The following is a 24,550-nucleotide window of genomic DNA, read 5'->3' as shown; positions in this document are numbered from 1 at the left end:
TAATTATAAACAAAATGTATAATTATTTATTATTACAGTCCATATATAGCTTCAGGTCTATAACACCTGGCCTGGGGAACACTTCAAACATACTGTCAGGTTGTGTGGAAGCTTTGAGGACCCAGATAGAGAGAGGAGTTGGCACAGATGAGTTTTTGATGATTTAATGAAAGCCCAAGGGGAACAGAGGCAAACATCCAAAATACAAGAATACTTAAAAAAAAAAAAAAAAAAAAACCAATCAGTCAGGGAAAATACTCCAAGGAAGCAAGAGACTAGAAAGCAACGAAACATCAACAACACAACAAACCAATTATGAGTGAAGGCTTTGCTGCTCTTTTAAGCCCAGCACTCCGATGAGGAAGATTATCCTCACCTGTGTAGGCTACCCAGGTTCTCCATAAAGATCGTCTCTGGAAAAGATACTTAACTCACACTCACTCACACACAGGAACCCTGACACATACAGTTTCTGCAAGGATGTGAACCCAATACCACACTCTAAGATTGACCAAAGAAGCATACCCAGGCATAGGTGCAACTACCTGACACAGGGCCTTTACCAATGCCTAGATTGTCTCAGTTTCAGTGTGAATTTATGTGGGTTATTAGAATACCAAAAGCAAATAGAAAGGATAGGATACATTAGTAAAACAAACAAAAAAAAAAGCTATCCAAGGACAAAGGGTTGTGACAAGGTCTAACTCTCTTCGTGAAGAAGTGAATACCAAAGCAGCAACAGAAACCTCAGCAACACTACTTTGGTGAAGTTTATCTTTTCATCCACTGTGTTTGAAAAAAAAATAATGCAACTGTTTTTGGTATTTACTTAATCATATTTAGTTACATTAACAAAATTGTTACTAAATATCATTAAATAAATGCCAAAGATGGTTGCTGTCATGATATGCCCTGATAGCTGACCTTGATTACTCCTTTATCCACCTGCTGTTCCCGCATCGCTCTGTAATTATCATTCATCTTATTCACCTGCTACTTCTGCTATATATATAAGGTTCTGCCCAGTGAGACAAGCCAGTTTCTTCAGGCAAGTTTATTCACTAGCTAGTGGTGAGAGCATTTCAGATATCTCACCAAGCCTGCTCACTGAGGTTACTGCTCTGGGCAGCTGCCACTACATCTCATTTGGCAGTCCATGGAGAAGATGGACTGATCTGTTTAGTTACACACTCAGATAATCATCACCTGTCAGAATATCATGCTCACTTACCTGTGTTTCTCCCTCCAGAGTTTCAGTGATTGGGTAGTGTCCCCCCCCCAGCTGCTGCCGTCCATAGATCCATAGCAGCTCTGCGTATCTGTGCTGTTTGCTATTTAATAAATGTTTTGAACTTTCCCACTGTCTGTCTCACCTTGAATACTGGGTCCATCTGTCTGTATGTAACAGAAGTAAAACAAACAAAATAGCTAGGCCGCACCAGGTGGATAAGATGAACAATGATTAGGAACCGGGCAGATTTAGGCAGGTGAATGAATAGAACAATTAAAGAATTTCCCACATGCAAGACTCAAGCCGGGGAAAAAAATACTAATAATCATAATCCTAATGACTGTCTTCCAATGGGTCCCTTTGTGGCCAGATCATTCTGTCAGATCTCAAACTAACGAACCAGAACATACAGACATCAAACAGAAAACAATGATCTGGCCCCGATAGCTGGGCTGAGCTGTATATGAAGCACCAGACCCAGGTGGATAAGATGAAGAATGATTGGAACTGGGCAGAGTTAGGCAGGTGAATGTAGTGAAGAATTAAGGCTCACTATCAGGGCAGATCATGACATGTTGCATTATTTTATTTTAGTGTTGGCAGGGCCATTAGTCCCAACCAATCCTCTGCATAAATTCAATTATTTTCTTCATGCTGTTCCTTTCAGATTATTGCAATACCAATGCTTAAACAATCCTGTGCATGACTAAAAGTTAATCTTGTTCCATGAATAAAAGTATTTAATATTTGTGCCTGTAAAAATGTCTTTAAAATTACAATTTCCATTTTAAACAAAACAACCTCTTTCTGAAAGTGTGCCTAAGTTCAGCCATGCGGAAGGCATAGATCGCTGGGTCTATAAGGGCGTGGCTCATCATCAGCACCACATGAAGTTGAAACAAGGATCTGTAGCATTCGCAATATGGATTCAAAGGACATACCATGATGATAATAAGATGGACGAAAAACGGCGCCCAACACACTACAAATGCCCCAAACAGAATGGTGAGAGTGAGAGCCCCTCTCATATTACTGCCCCACCTCCTCTTATGCTGAGATTTGTCCCTGCCACAACCAGGTAGAGCTGCAATGTTCCTGGCATGAATGCGGGCCATCATGAACATGTAGACATAAAGGAAGCAGATAGCTGCCAGGGAGATGATGAAGAAGACAATGAAGCAAATTATGATGAAATAGGAGTCTGAGAATTTCACCATTAGTACAGCTAGCACTGCACATAAAGTCCAGATGAGCCCCAAGATAGCTCCAGTCCGCTGCATTGTCATGATGTTGTGGTATCGTAGAGCGTGGAATATAGTGATGTATCTGTGCAACAAACACAAAAGGAGTAATTTGAGTCATTAGCAAACTATTTTTGGATTAAAGAGTCTCAGACATCTCACAATGATCGATCATGTTTTGTGTATCGAAACAGTAACAATAAATACTTAAGCAAGTGTTAATAATGCAACATATTGAAGCATCATAGTACATATATGACTAATGTATGATTGCCCACCATAGGGGTTCCCACTCATCATGGTGAGTATTGCCCTGTCTTAAGAGGTGTGTTAATTGGGCTGGTAAAATCAGGTATCTGTGTCTATGCTAACCACTTTCCTCATATTAAAGATTCTTTATAGCTGCGAGGTAAATTTGTATCTTCAGCTTATAAATTCTGGAAAAACTGTACCAACCATGTAGCAGTCCGCACAATACCCCTGGTACATCATTAGAATAATAACCACAATAGTAGCATAAAAATTATAGTTATTGAAACAGCTACATTAAAAAAAGGATCAAGTTATATACCAGATCATTTTTCTATTGAGATTGATGACACTTTTTGAAGATATCTGCACAACAGCCAAGGCACTAACTTGAAACTGCAGTAAATTGCTGTTCTAGCACTAAAAAAAGAGAATATGAACACCAATAATGAATTATGTTAAGATACATTAATATAAAAAAAATAAGCTTAAAGTAATGACAAAGATGTGATGTGATAGTTAGTTTCTTCAAAAACAGATTTTTAAAAACAAACATGTGTAGTGAAAAAAAAAATCTACTTGGGGGTCACTATGTATCTGATCTATAATCGGATATATATCTTAGATTAGAAGGACTTCTAATGTCCCTGCCTCTAATTTGTTGACCACATTTGATGTTTTTAAAAGCAATTTTGCCAATTTCAAAAGGGTTAAGGTAAGAAACATATTTAAATTGTTGCAGAAACATGAAAAATGATATAACAAATTATGCAATCAGGGCGTGAAATTGGCACCACCACATACTAATCTGATATAACTGATATATAATCTACCTATCTGTCACTTTGGCAGGTAACCAGACAAACAAACAAAACTGAGGAATTTTTTTGTTTTCCTCTGTTTTTTTTTTTTTTTTTCAGTGTCCTGTCTGGCAATGTGGTAATAAGAATAATTGTCTTGATGTCAAAAAGAGCCCAACACATTTTACTAACACAAGTGTAGCAGTATGGCAATTGCCATATTGCTCCATTTGTTTCATGCATATAAATTGCTTTATTATAATTATGCAGGGAGTTTTAGAGTTTATATGGACACTGCAATGTAAATAGAGCAGAAAAACAGAAGAAGAAAAAGGAAAGAGAAAAAAAAGAGAAAAGATGAAAGAAAGAGGAGATAGAAAGGAGACAATGACAAAACATTTTCAGTCTGTTTCATCACCTGCAACGAGATGTAAAAAGAACAGCACAACCAAAAGACATGGTACGAGACATACAATAAAGCAACACCTTGAAACTATCGCTGAAGTAGTATTAATAAGTCTGACATGTACTCTGTGTTAAATGAAGATATGAATGTAGACTTTCTGTATGGAAGTAAGTCTCTGAGTACCTGGAACCAAGCACCTGTAATTGTTTGTGAGGGTGCACTTGTGCATGTAAAGTTTATCCATAGAGAAAATGCTCAATAGTGGTTGTGGAGAGCCGAAGAGTCACACCCCCCAGAGTACTGAGTCCAGCGCCGGGAGACCCAAAGCCCCAGACGCCCAAAGGGACCCCAAGAGCGAAGGCACCAAGGAGGATTCAGCAAGGAAATCAGACCCCCACCAAGAGGGGAGGAGAGACAGCCCCGAGGAAGCCCCCCAGCCACCGCAATGCCGGCGCCCCGGGGAGCCGCGGGTACGAGTCCGCGGGCTCCGCCAGCAGCCGGCCACCCTGAAGTGAATCCGGTCCTGGGCCCCAGGGATCCGAGGCCCCAGGAGCCCAAGCAAGGCCCCGGCCGGCCAGGGCCCTCGGAGAGGTCGCCAGGAATGAGCCAGTAGCCACCCGGGCATCCACCCCCAAACCCCGAGCTCCACCAGTGCACCGGTGAGCCCCGACGCCAGCCAGCGGAGGGAGAGCAGGATGGGGGGAATGGGCTCCGCAATTAGCGGAGACTTGAGATGTGTTTGGGAGAGGGGGAAGTTCAGATCCCAACCTGGGAGAAAAAAATTTATATCGAATAAAAATTAAATAAAAAAACTCACAATCTCATCCACGCTTTCCCTCCCTAGTGCCCCCACTCGCACCACAGAAAAAGGAAAAAAAAAAAAAAAAACTCGGACACACATTCACACATAACACTCACATCCAATAATACCAGGACCAAAGACCCGGCGGTACCGGTGGTTGGTCCCGGGATTATCGGATGACGCAATAAGTGAACCTTTTTAAACAAAATGTGCTTTCATTTAATGGTTACAACGAGGGCCGTTCCAAGCAATTTGGGGGCCCCAAGCAAAATTCCCTTGAATATATATATACATACATATATATATATATATATATATATATATATATATATATATATATATATATATATATATATATATATATACACTCACCGGCCACTTTATTAGGTACTCCATGCTAGTAACGGGTTGGACCCCCTTTTGCCTTCAGAACTGCCTCAATTCTTCGTGGCATAGATTCAACAAGGTGTTGGAAGCATTCCTCAGGGAGTTCGGTCCATATTGACATGACGGCATCACACAGTTGCCGCAGATTTGTCGGCTGCACATCCATGATGCGAATCTCCCGTTCCACCACATCCCAAAGATGCTCTATTGGATTGAGATCTGGTGACTGTGGAGGCCATTGGAGTACAGTGAACTCATTGTCATGTTCAAGAAACCAGTCTGAGATGATTCCAGCTTAATGACATGGCGCATTATCCTGCTGAAAGTAGCATTCAGAAGTTGGGTACATTGTGGTCATAAAGGGATGGACATGGTCAGCAACAATACTCAGGTAGGCTGTGGCGTTGCAATGATGCTCAATTGGTACCAAGGGGCCCAAAGAGTGCCAAGAATATATTCCCCACACCATGACACCACCACCAGCAGCCTGAACCGTTGATACAAGGCAGGATGGATCCATGCTTTCATGTTGTAGACGCCATTCTGACCCTACCATGTCGCAGCAGAAATCGAGAGTCATCAGACCAGGCAACGTTTTTCCAATCTTCTATTGTCCAATTTCCATGAGCTTGTGCAAATTGTAGCCTCAGTTTCCTGTTCTTAGCTGAAAGGAGTGGCACCCGGTGTGGTCTTCTGCTGCTGTAGCCCATCTGCCTCAAAGTTCGACGTACTGTGCGTTCACAGATGCTCTTCTGCCCACCTTGGTTGTAACGGGTGGTTATTTGAGTCACTGTTGCCCTTCTATCAGCTCGAACCAGTCTGGCCATTCTCCTCTGACCTCTGGCATCAACAAGGCATTTCCGCCCACAGAACTGCCGCTCACTGGATGTTTTTTCTTTTTCGGACCATTCTCTGTAAACCCTAGAGATGGTTGTGCGTGAAAATCCCAGTAGATCAGCAGTTTCTGAAATACTCAGACCAGCCCTTCTGGCACCAACAACCATGCCACGTTCAAAGTCACTCAAATCACCTTTCTTCCCCATACTGATGCTCGGTTTGAACTGCAGGAGATTGTCTTGACCATTTCTATATGCCTAAATGCACTGAGTTGCCGCCATGTGATTGGCTGCTTAGAAATTAAGTTTTAACGAGCAGCTGGACAGGTGTACCTAATAAAGTGGCCGGTGAGTGTATATGTACAGTGGGGCAAAAAAGTATTTAGTCAGCCACCAATAGTGCAAGTTCTCCCACTTAAAAAGATGAAAGAGGCTGGTAATTTTCATCATAGATATACCTCAACTATGAGAGACAAAATGAGAAAAAAAATCCAGAAAATCACATTGTCTGATTTTTAAAGAATTTATTTGCAAAATATGGTGGAAAATAAGTATTTGGTCAGTTACAAACGAGCAAGATTCCTGGCTCTCACAGACCTGTAACATCTTCTGTAAGAGGCTCCTCTGTCCTCCACTCGTTACCTTCATTAATGGCACCTGTTTGAACCCGTTATCAGTATAAAAGACACCTGTCCACAACCTCAAACAGTCACACTCTAAACTCCACCATGGCCAAAACTAGAGAGCTGTCAAAGGACACCCGAAACAAAATTATAGACCTGCACCAGGCTGGGAAGTCTGAATCTGCAATAGGTAAACAGCTTGGTGTGAAGAAATCAACTGTGGGATCAATTATTAGAAAATGGAAAACATACAAGACCACTGATAATCTTCCTCGATATGGGGCTCCACGCAAGATCTCACCCCGTGGGGTCAAAATGATCACAAGAACGGTGAGTAAAAATCCCAGAACCACACGGGGGGACCTAGTGAATGACCTGCAGAGAGCTGGGACCAAAGTAACAAAGGCTACCATCAGTAACACACTACGCCGCCAGGGACTCAAATCCTGCAGTGCCAGACGTGTCCCCCTGCTTAAGCCAGTACATGTCAAGGCCCGTCTCAAGTTTGCTAGAGAGCATTTGGATGATCCAGACGATGACTGGGAGAATATCATATGATCAGATGAAACCAAAATAGAACTTTTTGGTAAAAACTCTACTCGTCGTGTTTGGAGGTGAGAGAATGCTGAGTTGCATCCAAAGAACACCATACCTACAGTGAAGCATGGGGGTGGAAACATCATGCTTTGGGGCTGTTTTTCTGCTAAGGGACCAGGATGACTGATCCGTGTGAAGGAAAGAATGAATGGGGCCATGTATCGTCAAATTTTGAGTGAAAACCTCCTTCCATCAGCAAGGGCATTGAAGATGAAACGTGGCTGGGTCTTTCAGCATGACAATGATCCCAAACACACCGCCCGGGTAATGAAGGAGTGGCTTCGTAAGAAGCATTTCAAGGTCCTGGAGTGGCCTAGCCAGTCTCCAGATCTCAACCCCATAGAAAATCTTTGGAGGGAGTTGAAAGTCTGTGTTGCCCAAGACAGCCCCAGAACATCACTGCTCTAGAGGAGATCTGCATGGAGGAATGGGCCAAAATACCAGCAACAGTGTGTGAAAACCTTGTGAAGACTTACAGAAAACGTTTGATCTCTGTCATTGCCAACAAAGGGTATATAACAAAGTATTGAGATGAACTTTTGTAATTGACCAAATACTTATTTTCCACCATATTTTGCAAATACATTCTTTAAAAATCAGACAATGTGATTTTCTGGATTTTTTTTTCTCATTTTTCTCTCATAGTTGAGGTATATCTATGATGAAAATTACCGGCCTCTCTCATCTTTTTAAGTGGGAGAACTTGCACTATTGGTGGCTGACTAAATACTTTTTTGCCCCACTGTATATATATAGGTATATATACTGTCAGGTTTCTGTGTTCTGTGCTCTGCAGATTCTCTTCCACAGGTGGCAGTTGTTGATAGGTGGGCGTGGCTCATTGGGGCTGGACAAGAGAACCCCTTTGCTGGATTCACTCTGGTTCCTTCAGCTGCTCCTCGAACCTGTCTCCGCTGTGGTGCTGCTCGGGCTCCCGTCCCATCCGCAAGCTCACTTATCCCTCAGCCATCTCCTCCCATTGGAAAGCAATGAGTTGCTGAACCCTGTCTTCCACTCACCCTACCCGGATAGGTTATCCGTACCTGGCGGTAAGCAGCAGCATCAGCGCAGATCTCCCCTTACTACTTACTATATTAGTGTTAATTGGTTTCCTCTTTCCTCCCGCATTGCTCCTAACGCTGACGTTCTGAACCTCACCTGCAGCTCATGTGATGAGCTATTCTTATTTCTTCCACTCCCCTGTGCCCTCTGGCTGAACCACCTCCACCCACCCCGGACAGTCAAAATTGTTGGATCTGAGGAATCGTGGACTCTCGTCGATGAAGTAAGGGTCACCAGTATCTCTTCGATTTGGAGGGCATTGGCCTGAGGACCGGTAATGGGTGTCTTGTTCCTCGATCCCTGATCCAGCCCTTTTGGACACCTTTTGGGCCTCTCGCCCATCTACATCCTCCTCAGCGCCGCCAGGAGGCGACCGATGAGGGGGTGGTGGTGTCAGGTTTTTGTGTTCTGTGCTCTGCTGATTCTCTTCCACAGGTGGCTGTTGTCAGCTGAAGGATGCCAGAGTGTTAGACCTTTATGGTATGCCTAGGCCTGTGTCCTGTTGACAGATCTTCTCTTCTGAGAGTTTGAAGTTTTGGATTCCTAGTTCTAACTTTGTCTCCTGTCTCCCTCAGCTCATTGTGCTCTGAAGACTGGTTCCTGAATCCCTGCTGCTCAGATTCTGCTCTGGCATTCCCCTCTAGCGCCCTTGATGTTACCATGCTGGACACAAGAACCCCTTCCTGGATTTACTCAGGTTACTTCAGCTGCTCCTCAAACCCATCTCCGCTGTGGTGCTGCTCAGGCTCCCGTTCTATACGCAAGCTCACCTGTCCCTCAGCCATCTCCTCCCATTGGAAAGCAGTGAGTTGCAGAACCCTTTCTTCTACTCACCCTGTGCCCTCCGACGGAACCACCTCCACCCACCCGGGACTGTCAAAATCTCGTCGACGAGGTAAGGGTCACCAGTATCTCGTCGATTTGGAGGGTTAGGGTTAACTGCAAGTGTATAGAGGAGCTTGATGAAAAATGTGCAACTGGAACAAGAAGGAAATGGGAGAGTTGCGAGAACAAGGCATAAGTGGTGCCCATGTTCATTGGGTTCCTCGGGGCAGTGGTCTTGAGGAGTGGTTACAGCAGATCCCTGGAAATACATCAGACCTCTTGGTCCAGAAAAGTGCATGTTTTGTGAATTCAATTGAATTAACAGATTACAGCAGCAATGTCCATTAGCTAAGTTACTAATTTAAGTGATTTGCCCACTTAAAAGAAATAAGCAAAACAACTTGTCATTGAGTTGTATAGTATGTAAGAGTCCTACTCTACTACTCTAACTATTCTCAAGGAAATTAGACATTACACCTTTCTGTCATAACCTTTTTTTCAACTTTTTTGTCACCTTCACATTTTGGACACAGAAATGTTTGCTGAAGCCTCAGATACAGTGTAAACGTATGTAAGTCTTTAACTGCGCAGTTTTTTTTAGCGTCTCTACATAAATACTATAATAGTGTAATAATTTTATGATTAATATCTAAAACAAAAAATCTTATGAAATGTCACTAGAATATTTTTTCTTAAATAGTATCTATTTTTCATGTCTTTCCTTCTCACATCTTCAGTGGTTCAGTGGTCCATTTAAACTACTTGCTAGATGCTATATTGATATGCTTCATTAAACTAAATCTTCTTTGATGGTCAACATTGGATGCTTTAAATGCATAGTTGTACAAATATCCAAAAACTGCTACATATGCTTTGGCTGGTCATTGCTAAGCACTTTTTGTATTGTTACAAATCTAAATCTTTATTCTAAAATAGATTTCATAGGGATATATAACACTGGCATTGAAAAGTACTATTAAGTAGCCATTATTAAGCCACTAGAGTGACAGGCTCTGCTGGCATCCGCAATTACGCTGCCACTAGGGTGACAGGCTCTGCTGGCACCCACCACTACCAAGCCACTAGGGTGACATCCTGTGCTGGCACCTGCCACTAGTGTGGCAGTCCAGCTGTCCTGCAAGGTATCAGTAAACTCCCAGGTTTACTGATACCATTTGGTGGGCTGCAGAAGCTGTTTTTCAGCATATAACTTTTTATTTTTCTTGCCGTTTTTCTGCAAATAATTTATTTATAGCAACTCTACGTAGATTGTTGTTTTAATATTGTGATGCTGAATAAACTGCGTCAAAATTCTTATAAAGGTCACATTTACTTGATGGAATGAAGTAGTTAATCTGCCAATAAGAGGCCAGTGGCACCCGCTACTACGCTGCCACCATGGTGACAGGCTCATCTGGCACCCACAACAAATAAGCCACTAGGGTGACAGTTCTGCTGGCACCCGCCACTATGAAGCCACTAGGGTGACAGGCTCTGACAACGTAGCAGTCCGGCTGTCCTGCCAGTAGGCTGCCAGATCGGCTCCCAGGTTTACTGACACACTGACAAAGAAAACAGGTGAGAGGAATAAATTATAATTGCAGCAGGGAGGGAAAACCGGCAGGTGAAAGAAATAACCAATTAAGGTAGAGAAATAAGGCATGACAGAAATGGTGTCAGTAAACGTGGAGCTGATCTGGCAGACTTGTCAGCCTAGTGGCTGCTGCCAGTAATACGCCGTGCCAGCCCGATGGACAACCGGAAGTGTCACAATGCTGCCACAACAAACCACTGGAAGTGTCACAATGCTGCCACAACAAGCTGCCAGAAGTGTCACAACGAGCCACCAGAGTGTCACAATGCTGCCACGAATTGAGCTCGGCCATTTTTGCAGTTGAAATGAGTTTTCCCCGTAGTGCGTCTTGGCTCTCCCTTAGAGATAGGGTGAGGAGCTCAGTCATCCGGGGAGGACTCTGCTGATCCTCCACATCTAGAGGAGCCAGTTAAGATGGCTCGGACATCTGATTAGGATGCCTCCTGCACATCTCCCTGGTGAGGTGTTCCAGGCACGTCCCACCGGGAGGAGGCCCAGGGGGAGACCCAGGACACGTTGGAGGGACTATGTTTCTCCGCTGGCCTGGGAGAGGGACGTCTGGGCCTCCCTACTGAAGCTGCTACCCCCGCGACTCGACCCCGGATAAGTGGAATAATATAGATGGATGGATGTATGGATGTATCTAAAAAATATATATAGATATATTTCAAAATATTTTAAATATTAATTTAAAATGAAATTAGAAATACACACACCCTATTGAGCACCACAATATATATATATGTATATATATATATAATATATATATATATATATATATATATATATATATATATATATATATATATATATATATATATATATATATATATATATATACATATATATATATTAGGGGTGGAACGGTTCACAAAATCCACGGTTCGGTTCGATTCATGGTTTCTGGTCACGGTTTTCGTTCGATTCGATACATGTTGATTGTTACACCGAAATTCCATAAAAAATTATGAAATTAATGAAAAAATCCCCCCAAAAATAATGGATTGTAATTATTTTAAATGATCCGCGGAAACCCTGGATCATTTCCGTATGTTTTGCTGCTTTGAATTTAATCATCTGGCGCATGCTCTCTAACCTGACAACAGCCAGATGCATGTCTCATGTCTCTCATGTAGGCGGAGCGAGACATGCATCTGGCTGTTGTCAGGTTACATGCTCTCTACCATCTCCAAGGAACACAGAGGGGAGCAGACGAAGCCACAATGGGGGCTGTAGGCTTTGCTTTGAGCAGCCGGTCTGGAGCGCAGCGGGGCGGAGCGGAGCGGGGGTTGCTGACGGAGTATGAGGGATTTCGGGGTTAGCATGACATGTTGCTGTTAGCATAAACAAAACCTGTTGCACAATGCTTGCACACTGTTGCACTTTTATCCACAACTTTCTTCCCGCTGTCATCGTAGGTCACTCTAAATGCAAAGCGCTCCCATACAGCAGACCTATAAAGTGCTGCTGGCGCGTCTTCCAACTCCAGTTCTTTCCCACTCGCCAGTCCGACACAATTCTCCACAACAACTGATTTTTTTCCCTGCTACACCCGGCTAAGCTGCTTCGCTTCTTCTTCTTCTTCTTGTTTACTACTGGCGGTTGGCTTTGGTCGCAGTACCGCCACCTTCTGCTCTGGAGTGTAATCGCTTCCTCTATGAGAAAAAGGAGCAGCGCATGAACCGAACGAAACACACGCGAACCGAACCGAGATATATATATATATATATTAGTGCTGTCAATCGATTAAATTTTTTTAATCGCGATTAATCGCATCAATGCCTGAGATAACTCGCGATTAATCGCATTTTAATCGCAATTTTTTTTTCTGATTGAAAATCATTTAAATACTCTCGATGACATACAAAAAATACATACAGGCTAGGTTTGTGCCAATGTTCTTTTTTTAAAATGAAAACAGGTCACAGACACTGATTTATGCCATAGAAACATATGGCAAGAAGATGGGGAGGCATGTAGCAAAAAATAACAAATATGTAGCCAAAAAAAAGGCCCTGAAAACAGGCTGATGTAAAAGACAGTCTTTACAGTTAATACAGTCTTTTGAACAAAGACAAGCATTTTACCCTACTGCTATAAAATGCAGTAGAGTTAACATTAGATGTTAATTAACCAAGTTAATAATGAACAATTTTCAATCAATACATCAAAATCAATAGACCGACATCACTAGATGGAGGTAGTCTATGCTCTAGAAAGTTACTTTTCAGCCTCTTAACAAAAATGAGAACACACACACACCCACCCACACACACACACACACACACACACACACACACACACACACACACACACCCACACACACACACACACGATACCGACCTGTGGCGTACACAGACAGCAAGAGTGCCGTAGCAGATTCCATTTCACCTCAGTAATCTGTTTTCTCAGCGTATTTCAGGTTGCTACTAGTTACCAGACACTCAACTTGTTTGTTGGTGGTGGGGCTTAAAGAAAAGGCACTAGCGTCACCCAGTGTATGAGCGTCTTTTTCCCTTGAGGAGCTCCGCTCTGGAAGCCTATGAGAAATGCATACACTGGGAAAATAGCCCCGCCTTCTCGCAGGCTGCAGCGGGATGTACTTGGAAAATTGTACCATAAAACCACATAGCGTTAATCTCACGTTAAAAAAATTATTGCCGTTAAAATGGCCTCGCGTTAACGCGATAATAACGCGATAATTTTGACAGCACTAATATATATATATATATATGTATATATTTATTTAAAAAAAAACTAAACTGTTTTCTCATCCCCCGTGGGGTGGTATGTGTCATCCTCGGGTCCTCTACCAGAGGCCTGGGAGTTTGAGGGTTCTGCGCAGTATCTTAGCTGTTCCTAGGACTGCGCCCTTCTTGACAGAGACATCTGATGTTTTACCTGGAATCTGCTGTAGCCACTCTCCCAGTTTGGGGGTCACAGCCCCCAGTGCTCCAATTACCACTGGCACCACTGCTGCTCTTACTTTCCACATCTTTTCTAGCTCCTCTTTCAGCCCTTGGTATTTCTCAAGCTTCTCGTGTTCTTTCTTCTTGATGTTGGTGTCGCTTGGGATTGCCACATCTATTACTGCTGCCTTCTTCTGCTGTTTGTCGATCAACACGATGTCTGGTTGGTTAGCCATCACCTCATATATATATATCTTTTTTTTTTTATTGTTGTTAAATCAGGGTCCCTGGGTGGGCGCTCTAGCGCACTCTATTGAAGGGCCACGACTTATCCAGAGGCAATTCCTTTTCCCCCTGCAGAATTAATTAATCAATGCACCATACCCCAACTTTAAAAAAAAATAAAAAACTCGACTACTGGTTATAGTTAAAAGTAAGAGATTTACTTCAATTTATATCCAGAGTATGACCCAAATTCTCTTTGGAAAAATAGTAAATTATACAGGATAATATTCGCAGTACCATATATAGGCCTTATGTTGTATATTTCCAAATTCCAAAATGCCTGTAATATCAGTAAGTTCTCTTTTCACCTGAGCCAGGGGCTCAATAAATAGGGCATGCGTGGCTGAGTGGATGCTTTTTGCAGCCGCTGCTTTCTGCTACCTGTTTTTAAGTTTTTTTTAACGTTTTTACGGAACTTTGGGCCATGTACTCATATTCAAGTGAGAGCTAAAGCACTTGCCTTTGCTTCGATCGTCCTGACTTCGGCTGCCATCCCGTTGTTTTGTGTCTGAGTGTGGTTAACTAACCTCACTCTCCACCTGTTCTTCTGACTCTACGCCATTGCTGCCATTGGTTAGCCACCCGCTGCCGTTAACAATGTCGACCTCCAAGTTTTACATCTGGTGTATCCTCCTCTGGACTGTCCTTTCCACTCTAAATCGCCCTGGTGTTGGGAGCTGGAGAAGTACCACCTTTCTCCAGCAGAGTCCGCCGTGGATCCTCCTGAGTTGAGCCTCCTACACAGCTGCAGCCCATTCCATCATCAGAGGATCCACAGTACTTAATCTGTCTTCAGACCTTGCCTCAACGCCGCAGTGTTGATCCAGTTGGTTAGCACCTAAGCCTAGTACCTCTGTGAACCTTAGTCAACTTCTGAATCCAGTCTGGATTCTAACCTTTGTCTCTGTCTTCCAGGAAACCAGTTTTTCCCTCGTGAAGCTCAGGAAGAGCTTAACCTGCCGAGCCTGCCCTCTGAGCCAAACCTGAAGCCTCTCTTTGGACTTCCATGCAGCTCAGGACCAAGAGCTGGAAACTCAGAGCCAAGGTCAGCTCATTCTTAAGAAGTAAGACGCTGAAGCAGCTTACAGACTCTGCTGATCAAATCCTCTCCAGATCCAACAGTTTCCCTTTCAAGGCTTTCCTCAAGAACCCTCAAGGTACAAATCAGAAACTATCAAGAATCAAACTCCGATGCGCAATGCTAACTGAACTGTTTCTCACGCAGACTCCGGTGAACCAGTTTCCCAGGCCAGAACCAGAACCAGTCATTAACTTTGTGCTTGTGAAAATAAACTCTGTTAAACCTTTTACTCCTGTATCCGTCTCAGTGGTGTTCTGCATAATTGGGTCACACCAGTGAACCCATCATGACACCTGGGGCATTTTTGTCCTGGTATTTGGCAGCTGATCTCCTCCTGCTCCGTGGGCTTCTGTCTGCGCCTCCACCGTCAGTTCTCCAGCTACACCCAGAGATCATGCTCCTTTCCGGCTGGAGATACATCCACCGTGGATCTCGCCGGAATTTCCACATCGATGACTCCAATCCAATACCATTATTCTGTTCAACTTCTCGGTGCTCTCGCCGATATCCCAGTCGGACTGCTGACTTCAGTTCGCTTGCTAGCCTGGCTAAGGCAGCAAGCCCCGCCTCCTGTCATATCAACTCTACCGTCAACTTTGGTCTCCTGAATGTCCAGTCTCTCACAAACAAGGGTCAGCTCATCCAGGATCTCCTGAGTGACCGTAAGCTGGACTTCCTCTGTCTTACGGAAACCTGGCAACAACCTAATGACTTTTTTGCTCGTGGCTCGGGCCGCAGGGGAGGTCTCGCGTTACTTCATTGCGAGAAGTAGAAGTTGTTGCCAGTTTCCATTCCAGTTTTCCGCTCTACGGAATGCTTTACATGTGAACTGCCTGGTCCTACTCCAATATTTATTGCCATAGTCTATCATCCTCCCAAACCACACACTGACTTTTTAAATGAATTATCCATACTACTTACCCACCTGACTACTCTCTCTCCTAATGTCATTCTCCTAGGTGATTTCAATATTTTTATGGACAATGTAAACCTTTCACTCACCAGAGACTTTACCTCCTGCCTGGACAGTTCTGGATTTCATCAGTATGTTGATTTCCCCAGCTACATAAAAGGATATTCGCTGGATTTGATTTGCTGCTCTGGTTCAATCCCCTCTACTCTCCTGCTGATGATGTCCATACTTCTGATCACTTTCTTCTGTCCTTCAACATTTCCCTGTCTCTCTCCATAATCAAGCCTGTCCGACAGATTTCCTCCCGCAATATTAAGAACATAAACACAGACATTTTATCTTCCCACATTGACAATATCCCACTTCCTGCTCTTTCCTCTCCAGCCCACCTTGTCACTCACTACAACTCTGGACTGTCCAATATTCTCAATTCCCTTGCCCCTCTCAAAACCCGGTCTGTGTCCTTTTCCCCCTCTGCCCCTTGCTTTACCCCTGAGCTCCGCCTCTTGAAAGCCAAAGGTCAGCAACTTGAACGCCTCCACAAAAAAACTGGTCTCTCCATACACAAAGAAATGCATAAAACTCAGCTTCTTCACTATTAAAACTTAATAGCCATTACTTAATCAAACTACTATTCTGACCTTATCTCCTCCAATGACGGAAACTCCAAGTCTCTCTTTTCTATTATGCACAAGATTTTTGACCCCCCTGATACCCTGCCTTCTTACATGTATTCAAGTCAGACTTGTTTGATAAGTCAGAATAAGTGAGTATTCTTTGATAACCTTTTTTAATAAAAAAAAGAAATCAGCTCCATTCACCAGCAATTCCGAAGCCAGTCATTCTCCTGCTTCCTACTGTTCACTTCTTCTGAAATTTCTGACCTTATTCGAAAATCCTAGTCCTCTACCTGTTCTCTTGACCCCATCCCCACAGCTCTGGTCAAAACCTGTCTTACCTCCCTCCTCATCTTCATTACTTCCATTATTCATTCCTCACTCTCTTCTGGTATTGTCCCTTCACAAAACTGTATCTGTCTCCCCGATTCTGAAAAAGCCTGGTTCTGATCCCACCAACTTTAATAATCTTCGTCCCATTTCAAATCTTCCCTTGATCTCTAAAATACTTGAAAAAATAGTGTCTGCTCAACTCCACACCTTTCTTACCCTCAACAGTCTTTACGAGCCTTTCCAGTCTGGTTTTCGCCCCTCTCCTAGTACTGAAACCGCCCTAATAAAAATCACAAACGTGCGGCCCTTGATACCATTTCTCACCCTATTATTCTCCTCAAAAGATTATCCTCTCTTGGCATCTCTCACACCCCGCTTGACTGCTTCTGCTCATATCTCTCTGTCCGCACTCAGTTTATTCTACTCAAATCTTTCACATCACACCCTCCCCCTGTCACTACTGGTGTCTCTCAAGGCTCAGTTCTTGGCCCCCTCCTCTTCATCACCTACCTCCTTCCCCTTGGCAGTGTTTTTCGCAAATTCAACATTTATTTTCACTGTTATGCAGATGACACTGAGCTTTATCCAGTAAACCCACTTCCTCACTCCCCCGTTGTCCCTTACTAACTGCCTACTTGAAATTAAAGACTGGTTCACCTCAAACTTTCTTAAACTAAACACTGATAAAATCAAACTCCTCCTCGTTGCCACTAAATCCACCCTATCCAAAACCAATAGTTTCTCACTACCCAGGTCTCCCCCTCCCCTCAGGTCAAGAGTCTGGGTGCCAGCCTCGACTCCTCCCTCCCAATTCAGACACACATAAATAAAATTACCCTGTCAGCATACTTCCACCTTAGCAACATTAACCGTCTCCGTTCCTCCCTCAACACTCACACTGCCTCTGTCCTTATCCACAGCCTCATCAACTTATTGTATTTCTCTTCTTTTCGGCCTCCCTCATAAATCCCTCCATAAACTCCAACTTCTTCAGAACTTAGCTGCTTGTGTCATCACAAGAACCCCCTCCTTTCATCATATTTCCCCTGTCCTTTACCAACTCCATTGGCTTCCAGTTCAGTTCAGAATACAATTTAAAATCCTTCTCTATACTTTCAAAGCCATCCATAACCTTGCACCTCCATATCTGTCAGACCTACTTCACATTGCTACCTCCTTCCACTCCCTTAGATCCTCCTCCTTTATCCACCTCAGTGTACCCCCAGAGCCTTCAGCCGCTCTGCTCCCCAGCTGTGGAACTCACTTCCTCCCAACCTCTGCAGTATTGACTCTCTCTCCTTATTCAAAGCCACTGGAAACTCATCTGTTCCAGCTCGCTTATTTGTAAATACACTGCTCTTGTCCCTATGTATAGCTGTTTTAATGTTGGGCTAAGGGGGTATAATTTTCTAAATCCCTTCTCTAGGAATACTGGTTAGGATAAGCTTGTATTTATTTTAATCCTGGCGGTAGGAAAGTAGCATACAGATCCAAGACATCCAATTGTTTTATCATTAGACCAAAACAAATTAATAGTTAAACTCAGATATTTCCAACAAAATGAGTAAAGATGTTTTTTTCTACATCAAGGCTGATAAATACCGATTCAGTGTAACTATTTTTGATGTGATTAATGAGGTGGAATCCCTGTCTTACACTGTCATGAGTCTGCCTAAATCCTGTATGGTCATTATCAGTAAGGTCTTGGTTTATATTTTTGAAACATTTAGTGATTATTGATACAAAGAGTTTATTGCGTGTCTTTATGATGTTTAGTTATAATTCTGTTCTGCTTTGTTCCTGTGGTTTTGGATTTTGGACTGTCCTCATAAAAGTTCTTTTTGATCCACATGGTTCATATTGCTTTTTGATTTCCATAAATCTCATTTAGAGTTTATATGTTTAAGATCTGTTATAAAACCATAGAACCATTACTTTTCTTTTTTCCAATTGTAAGGATTTAACCAATTAGTCAGTTCCCTGGTCTACTTTTCTTCTTCCTTCTTCTTTTCTTTAGTTCACTCCTTAATTAAAACTGACTTAGCAGCATCCGAGATTGTGCTTGGGAGAACAATCTTTAATTTAAGTGATATATTTTTAAATGTGCTATATATATTTTTAGATATCAAACCGAATTTCTAGTCTTCTATTTTTCTACTCTAAAGATGTAGGATGTTTCTTAGAATGGTCATGTTTAGTATTTAAGATATGCCTCTGTTGAAATATATCACATTGTTTATTCTTTTCATTTAAGCCTAGTTCTTAAAGGAATAGTACACCCAAAACATGATTAGCCTTCATTTTCTACTCACCCCCATGCTGAACAACACTCTGGAGTTCTTTTTTGATATCTCAAATGCATCTGGAGATCTGGGAGGCTTCTTGCTGTCTGCTGACATTCAAATAATGGAGGTCTATGGTGCCCAAGGCAGAAAGGTCCATAAAAGTCCACAAAAAACGTGTCAATATTCCTCCATACTGCTCGTCCAATGTATTCCAAGTGTCCTGAGTGGGTAGCATCCAGAATTTACTCGAAACAAAGTCATTTAGAATGTTTTTAGAGCATAAACAGTAGTGTATAGGATTTCCTGAAAGCGCGCCCCTGCTCGTTCACGACGCTACGGAAACCGCGGCAGACCAAACCAGATGAAAGTGCGCATTCAGCTCAGCAAAGAACTCATGCTCTTCCTCAACACTGAAGTCCTCAGACAGTTTTCTTTCGTTGTTTCTTTCTTTGCACAGGTAAACAGCACATTTCTTCTTCTACGCTTGCATTATCGGCAGAGCAGACGCTGAATGCGCACTTTCATCTGGTTTGGTCTGCCGGCTTCCGTAGCGTCGTGAACGCGCAGGTGCGCACTTTCAGGAAATCCTATACACTACTGTTTATGCTCTAAAAACATTCTAAATGACTTTGTTTCGAGTAAATTCTGGATGCTACCCACTCAGGACACTTGGAATACATTGGACGAGCAGTATGGAGGAATATTGACACGTTTTTTGTTGACTTTTATGGACCTTTCTGTCTCGGGCACCATAGACCTCCATTATTTGAATGTCAGCAGACAGCAAGAAGCCTCCCAGATCTCCAGATGCATTTGAGATATCAAAAAAGTACTCCAGAGTGTTGTTCAGCATGGGGGTGAGTAGAAAATGAAGGCTAATCATGTTTTGGGTGTACTATTCCTTTAAGATAAAAAAAAAAAAAACTTCAAAATGATTACTTTGTATTTCTTTAGGTTATTTAAATTGACAAAGGAAAGGATTAACAAAAATTAATATATAACCACTCGTTCAAGCCTTCAACATGGGGTGTGTGTGTGTGTGTGTGTGTGTGTGTGTGTGTGGGGGGGGGGGGGGGGGGGGTGGTTCTCAGAGGGCAAACAATTAATGAAACATTATTTCTGCGCTTTAGTTGTCGGCTTAAATAGAATAAATACAGGAAAGATTGCCTAATACACTGCTCCCTGTGTTTTAGTGCTTTCCTAATATCTGTGTAAGCTCCTCTCTTTTTAAATAGTCCTCTTGGGTGGTCCTGTTCATAAAGCACTATTTTTAACACTACTTAAAGTAAAGCAGGAAAAATGTTAAGGACAGATTCTTTAATGCAAAACCCAATTAAAGGAACATTTTCCTACAACTCTGAATGATAACTTCCGTACACTTCACTTTCTTAGTTTTATAACTAGTGGCAATAATGTTAAATTGTACTTTATCTCATTATGTAAAACTATTTATTTTGGTATGTAGTGAACAACAACTTGTTGTAGCACCAACCAAAAAGAAATTGTCTGGAGACTGACACCCCATCCATGCCCCGACCTTTGTGCCTCTTGTCTCTATGCCACAGGATTACAGATAGCCCTTCTCTATCAGTCCGGCTATAGGATGTGTCTTTATTCTGTGTATCTTTTACAGACAAGAACACTGTCCTCAATAGATGGCCTCTGTTCACACATTTATAATCCACCATGTGAAGGAAGGCCTTCTACTCCATCTAATCTGGTTAACAGATTAGCAATATACATGATAAAACTAACAAGATACATGTTTATGAGCAAATCTGAGACCTGCTTACATACCTGTCAACAGCGATGGCCAGAAAACTGGATATTGAGCCAACAAATGACATGCAAAGTAGGGAGTCCATCACATCATCTAGATCAGTCTCAGTAGGACCTCTCTTCTTCAGGTGCCCCACATCAGCAAAAACTATCATCAGGTTTTCCCAGGTTTTTGACAAGCTGGCAATGGTGTTGAAGGCAGCCAAGCTGCACATGAAGCAGTACATGGGTGAGTGGAGGTTTCTCGTGCGTATGACAGCCACCACAACCAAGAGGTTCTCCGCCAGGCTGACAATTCCAACGGTGAAGAAGACAGGAAAAGGGACCTTTACCTCAGGACAGTCTGTTTGGTTCATTGCAGTATTATTCATTGCCTTAGCTGAATTAAATGCTGAAAAACTTGTGAACGAATGCCTAGAAAAAATAAAGGTAAAAAGAAATATTAAACTTTCAATTAAAAGAATAAATGTATCAATTTAAACATTTGGAAGAAATGTAAATTTATCAAACTTACAAATTTACTGTATGGATATGTTTTTTCTACAGGCATGTTTAGGTTCAGTTATAATAATTTTACAAAAACAGCAATTAAAAGGTTTTTCATATTGCTTGATTTGCATTCGAGTGGATAATTAGCTTTGTCTAGCCAAACTTTTGTGTGTGGATAAGGTATGAAAGCTAAAATCGGGATCAGATGTTTAAACAAGCTCTTTAAAAATGTGACATTTACCTTAGATAAGTCAAAGTTACAGCTAAATACCTAATCTAACACCTAAGGTGTAAAAATTGATCTATAGCATATCCTGAGAAGCTAAAGCAAAATAGGTATTTGAAGGCTGTACAGAGTGTGGGACTAAATATTCAGCTGGCTGGTGGTTTTTAGGTAACTGATTAGATGTAATTCCTCTGGTTATTAAATCATTAAAGGGGATATTCAGAAAAACTCAGGAATAATCAGAAATTCTCAGATTAGTTTAAGATCTCTATAGTACACTGGAGAAAATGTTTTTCTTGTCAAAATAAGTTTGGTTTAAGTCTCTAAAAATGAAGTGTTTATAAAATATAGAATAGGGCTAGGCCATGGCATAGTTCACAGGTGGAGAGCAACAGCTGATGGTATTAAAACGAGTGAACTAAGTTATTTTCCGTTCACACAAATGGAATCTCTAAAGGAGAAAGTCCAGTTGCAGTTAAGATGTGTCTGCTGTGCACACATTTGATTCAAGGTGCTTACTACAAAATGGTGGGTTAAAAAAACAGAGGTAGTGCAGTCTGGTTTGGAGTTCCTCATTCTTGTGTTCAGTTTGTTCTTAGGTTTAGAAATAACCCCAGTTAAAGGCAATCTCAGCCCCTAAGGCATTGCAAAATTATTTTAAACTTCTGAGATGGATTGTAGGCTACAATCTAATGGGTGGATGCGGCAGACATAAGTGTTTCCATGGATAAGGAGAAATATCTTTGGAGGAACTATTCACATGCTTCAGAAATCATCAGTGATGTAGGGATCGTGATAAAGTGGTAGATGATTTGTCAGTTACAGCCAATAGCTGAAAAAAAGAACTAAAAGACCATTACATGGTTTGCTTTTAAATGAACCAGAGGCGCTATGCCAGCACTGTAGATGTTCAAAGATTAAAAAATATTTAATAAAACTTAGAGCTGATAATAAAATGGGAATTGGCCACAAAAGTCAAATTCATATCAATATCATCCCAAATTCCTCAGTCTTAAAGAGTGATAATGTGCTGATAACGTTTGTTGGGTTTTTTGTTGTTGACAGTATCAAAGAACTAAAGCTCACCTAAATAAACCGAAATATGACTCCATAGCCTCAATCTTATGTAAACTGAATATTTTTCTCTGTGTAGATGTAAGAATGCATCGGTCATTGTGCATTGTGAACAAAATTCATGTTCCTTTTCTAAGGGGCCCTCCTATTGGATTTGGATCATTAGATAAATTCTACACATGATGGTTCCTTAGGAGATGAGGGTATGGATTAAAAACAGACCAAAAAATATCTTCATAAAAAATCAGTTTAACCAACCCTTTGCTTAAAGCTATTACCAGATTTTCTGCAGTATTTAGGTGTGATGTGCAGTGTTCATTAATTATAAGGTTGTGATGCTAGTTCCAGTGAACTTTTTAACATGTTGAAATATCAGTGGTGGCTTAACTAAAATGAAACACCTCCTATAGAATGGTGTTTAGTGTGTTACTCCAGTCTTTTTTATTTACTAAAACCCGAGACAGATTTCAAATAGTGTGACAATAGTACTACCAGGTCTCAACTAGGATTTAGATTCTAATACACATCTATACTTATTTTTATAGCATTTGAGAAATAAGTATTTTCTATGTAAGTTTAAATTTTTTTTATTTAATTCAGTTTGCTTATATAGCGCCAAATCACAACACATGTCATCTAAAGGCATCTTACAGTTGACCAGATCATACAGTCAAATTGATTCAAAGTTTTCTATCTAAGGAAAACCAGCTGATTGCATTGATTCATTGACTCAAATACAATCTCTCACACTAAGCATGCTTGTAGCAACAGTAGAGAGGAACAACTTTTGAACCCTTTTAACAGGAAGAAACCTGCAGCAGGACTACGCTCAGAGTGAGTGGCCATCTGCCGAGGCAATAAAGATGACAGAAAGCTGTAAGAAAGCTGTAACACAAAATTGTTTTTGTTGGGTTTTTTTTTTTTTTTTTTTTTGCTATTGTTTCTTCAAATTTACTTAATTGAACCAAAAGGGGTTACTTAATTTGAACATGTTTTCTTAATTTTTTATTTCGAAATGTAAAAACACTAATGGGAAAAACAGAATAATAGTTGTTCATGGAGTTTCCAAGATCTGGATAGCACTAGCTGCAAACCTTCGGAAATGTTTTAATAGACAGTGTTTTGACAAATACTGAAAGTTGTGCAGAGTGAACCTGAAAAATCACATTCAAACCTAATGTTCACCTCTCAACAAACTTTTCTAATTTCTGTTCCTGACAGTGAAGGCTAGGTTCTTCTTATTCAATGCACCAGCCACTTGTGTCTCCTTTTTGGTGTGAAAGACGAATGTGTCATTGCAACACCTCTCATGACCATAAAGTAACTTTAGGATAATATTTGTTCCTTTCTATTTTTCTGAAACAGTCAGAAGAAGTACAAAAAAAAAATATCTGTAAGGTTTAGAGAAGATGTTAACTTTACTCACATCTGCTATTTAAAACTGCCACATCCTTTTTTTCCCCCACAGTAGAGTAAACAGATTCTAATTTACAGCTTTCTTTACTTCTTTTATATTTAGCAGCGGCTGATGCTAAAGAGACTCGACATATTAAAAAAAAAAAAAACAAACAATGTAGAAGCCTTACCTGTGTTCATATTCTGTTAAGAGAGCCTTAAACAGAAGCTTGTGGTCCCTTTTTCTACTTTTTTGGTCAGTAGTTCTAAAACATCAGAATACAAGGCACCAAATGGATTTGTGTTGAGGAAGATTTTATATAGCAAGCATTGGTGGCAGAGCAGACTGTTATTTTAGCCTTGAAAAGTTCTCTAACCAAGGCAACACTCATGTTATTTTGTCCATTTATTTGTTCAACCCTGCCTCCATTTATGAATCACACAAGGGCAGTCAGTGTGGCTGAGTGTACTCTCTTTCCTCTATCTCATAGTTGTATTTATCTAGAAAATT

The 24,550-nt window shown here is 41.5% G+C and overlaps 1 protein-coding gene across 1 annotated transcript; it reads right to left on the bottom strand.

Annotated features, from left to right (window-relative positions):
- On the bottom strand, positions 1-24,325 carry mc2r (melanocortin 2 receptor). Its single transcript, XM_038306263.1, has 3 exons — positions 24,231-24,325; positions 20,874-21,269; positions 1-2,557 (listed from the first exon to the last, which is right to left on the bottom strand). Exons 2-3 carry the CDS (start codon positions 21,224-21,226, stop codon positions 2,005-2,007), a joined length of 906 nt encoding a protein of 301 aa, XP_038162191.1. The 5' UTR covers positions 21,227-21,269; positions 24,231-24,325; the 3' UTR covers positions 1-2,004.
- Positions 24,326-24,550: the final 225 nt, after the last annotated feature.

The sequence above is a fragment of the Cyprinodon tularosa genome, unplaced genomic scaffold, assembly GCF_016077235.1.
Source record: "Cyprinodon tularosa strain WSP-4 unplaced genomic scaffold, ASM1607723v1 ctg577, whole genome shotgun sequence".
NCBI classification, from domain to species: domain Eukaryota; kingdom Metazoa; phylum Chordata; class Actinopteri; order Cyprinodontiformes; family Cyprinodontidae; genus Cyprinodon; species Cyprinodon tularosa.
This window is presented reverse-complemented; position numbering and strand designations above follow the sequence as displayed.

Bases quoted from the DNA above. Each gene is read 5' to 3' on its own strand.
- mc2r (XM_038306263.1), bottom strand. From the start codon at position 21,226: ATGAATAATACTGCAATGAACCAAACAGACTGTCCTGAGGTAAAGGTC. The intron at 2,558-20,873 runs GTATGTAAGCAG...TTTGTTGCACAG, and splicing joins CTGGCCATCGCTGTTGACAG to ATACATCACTATATTCCACG.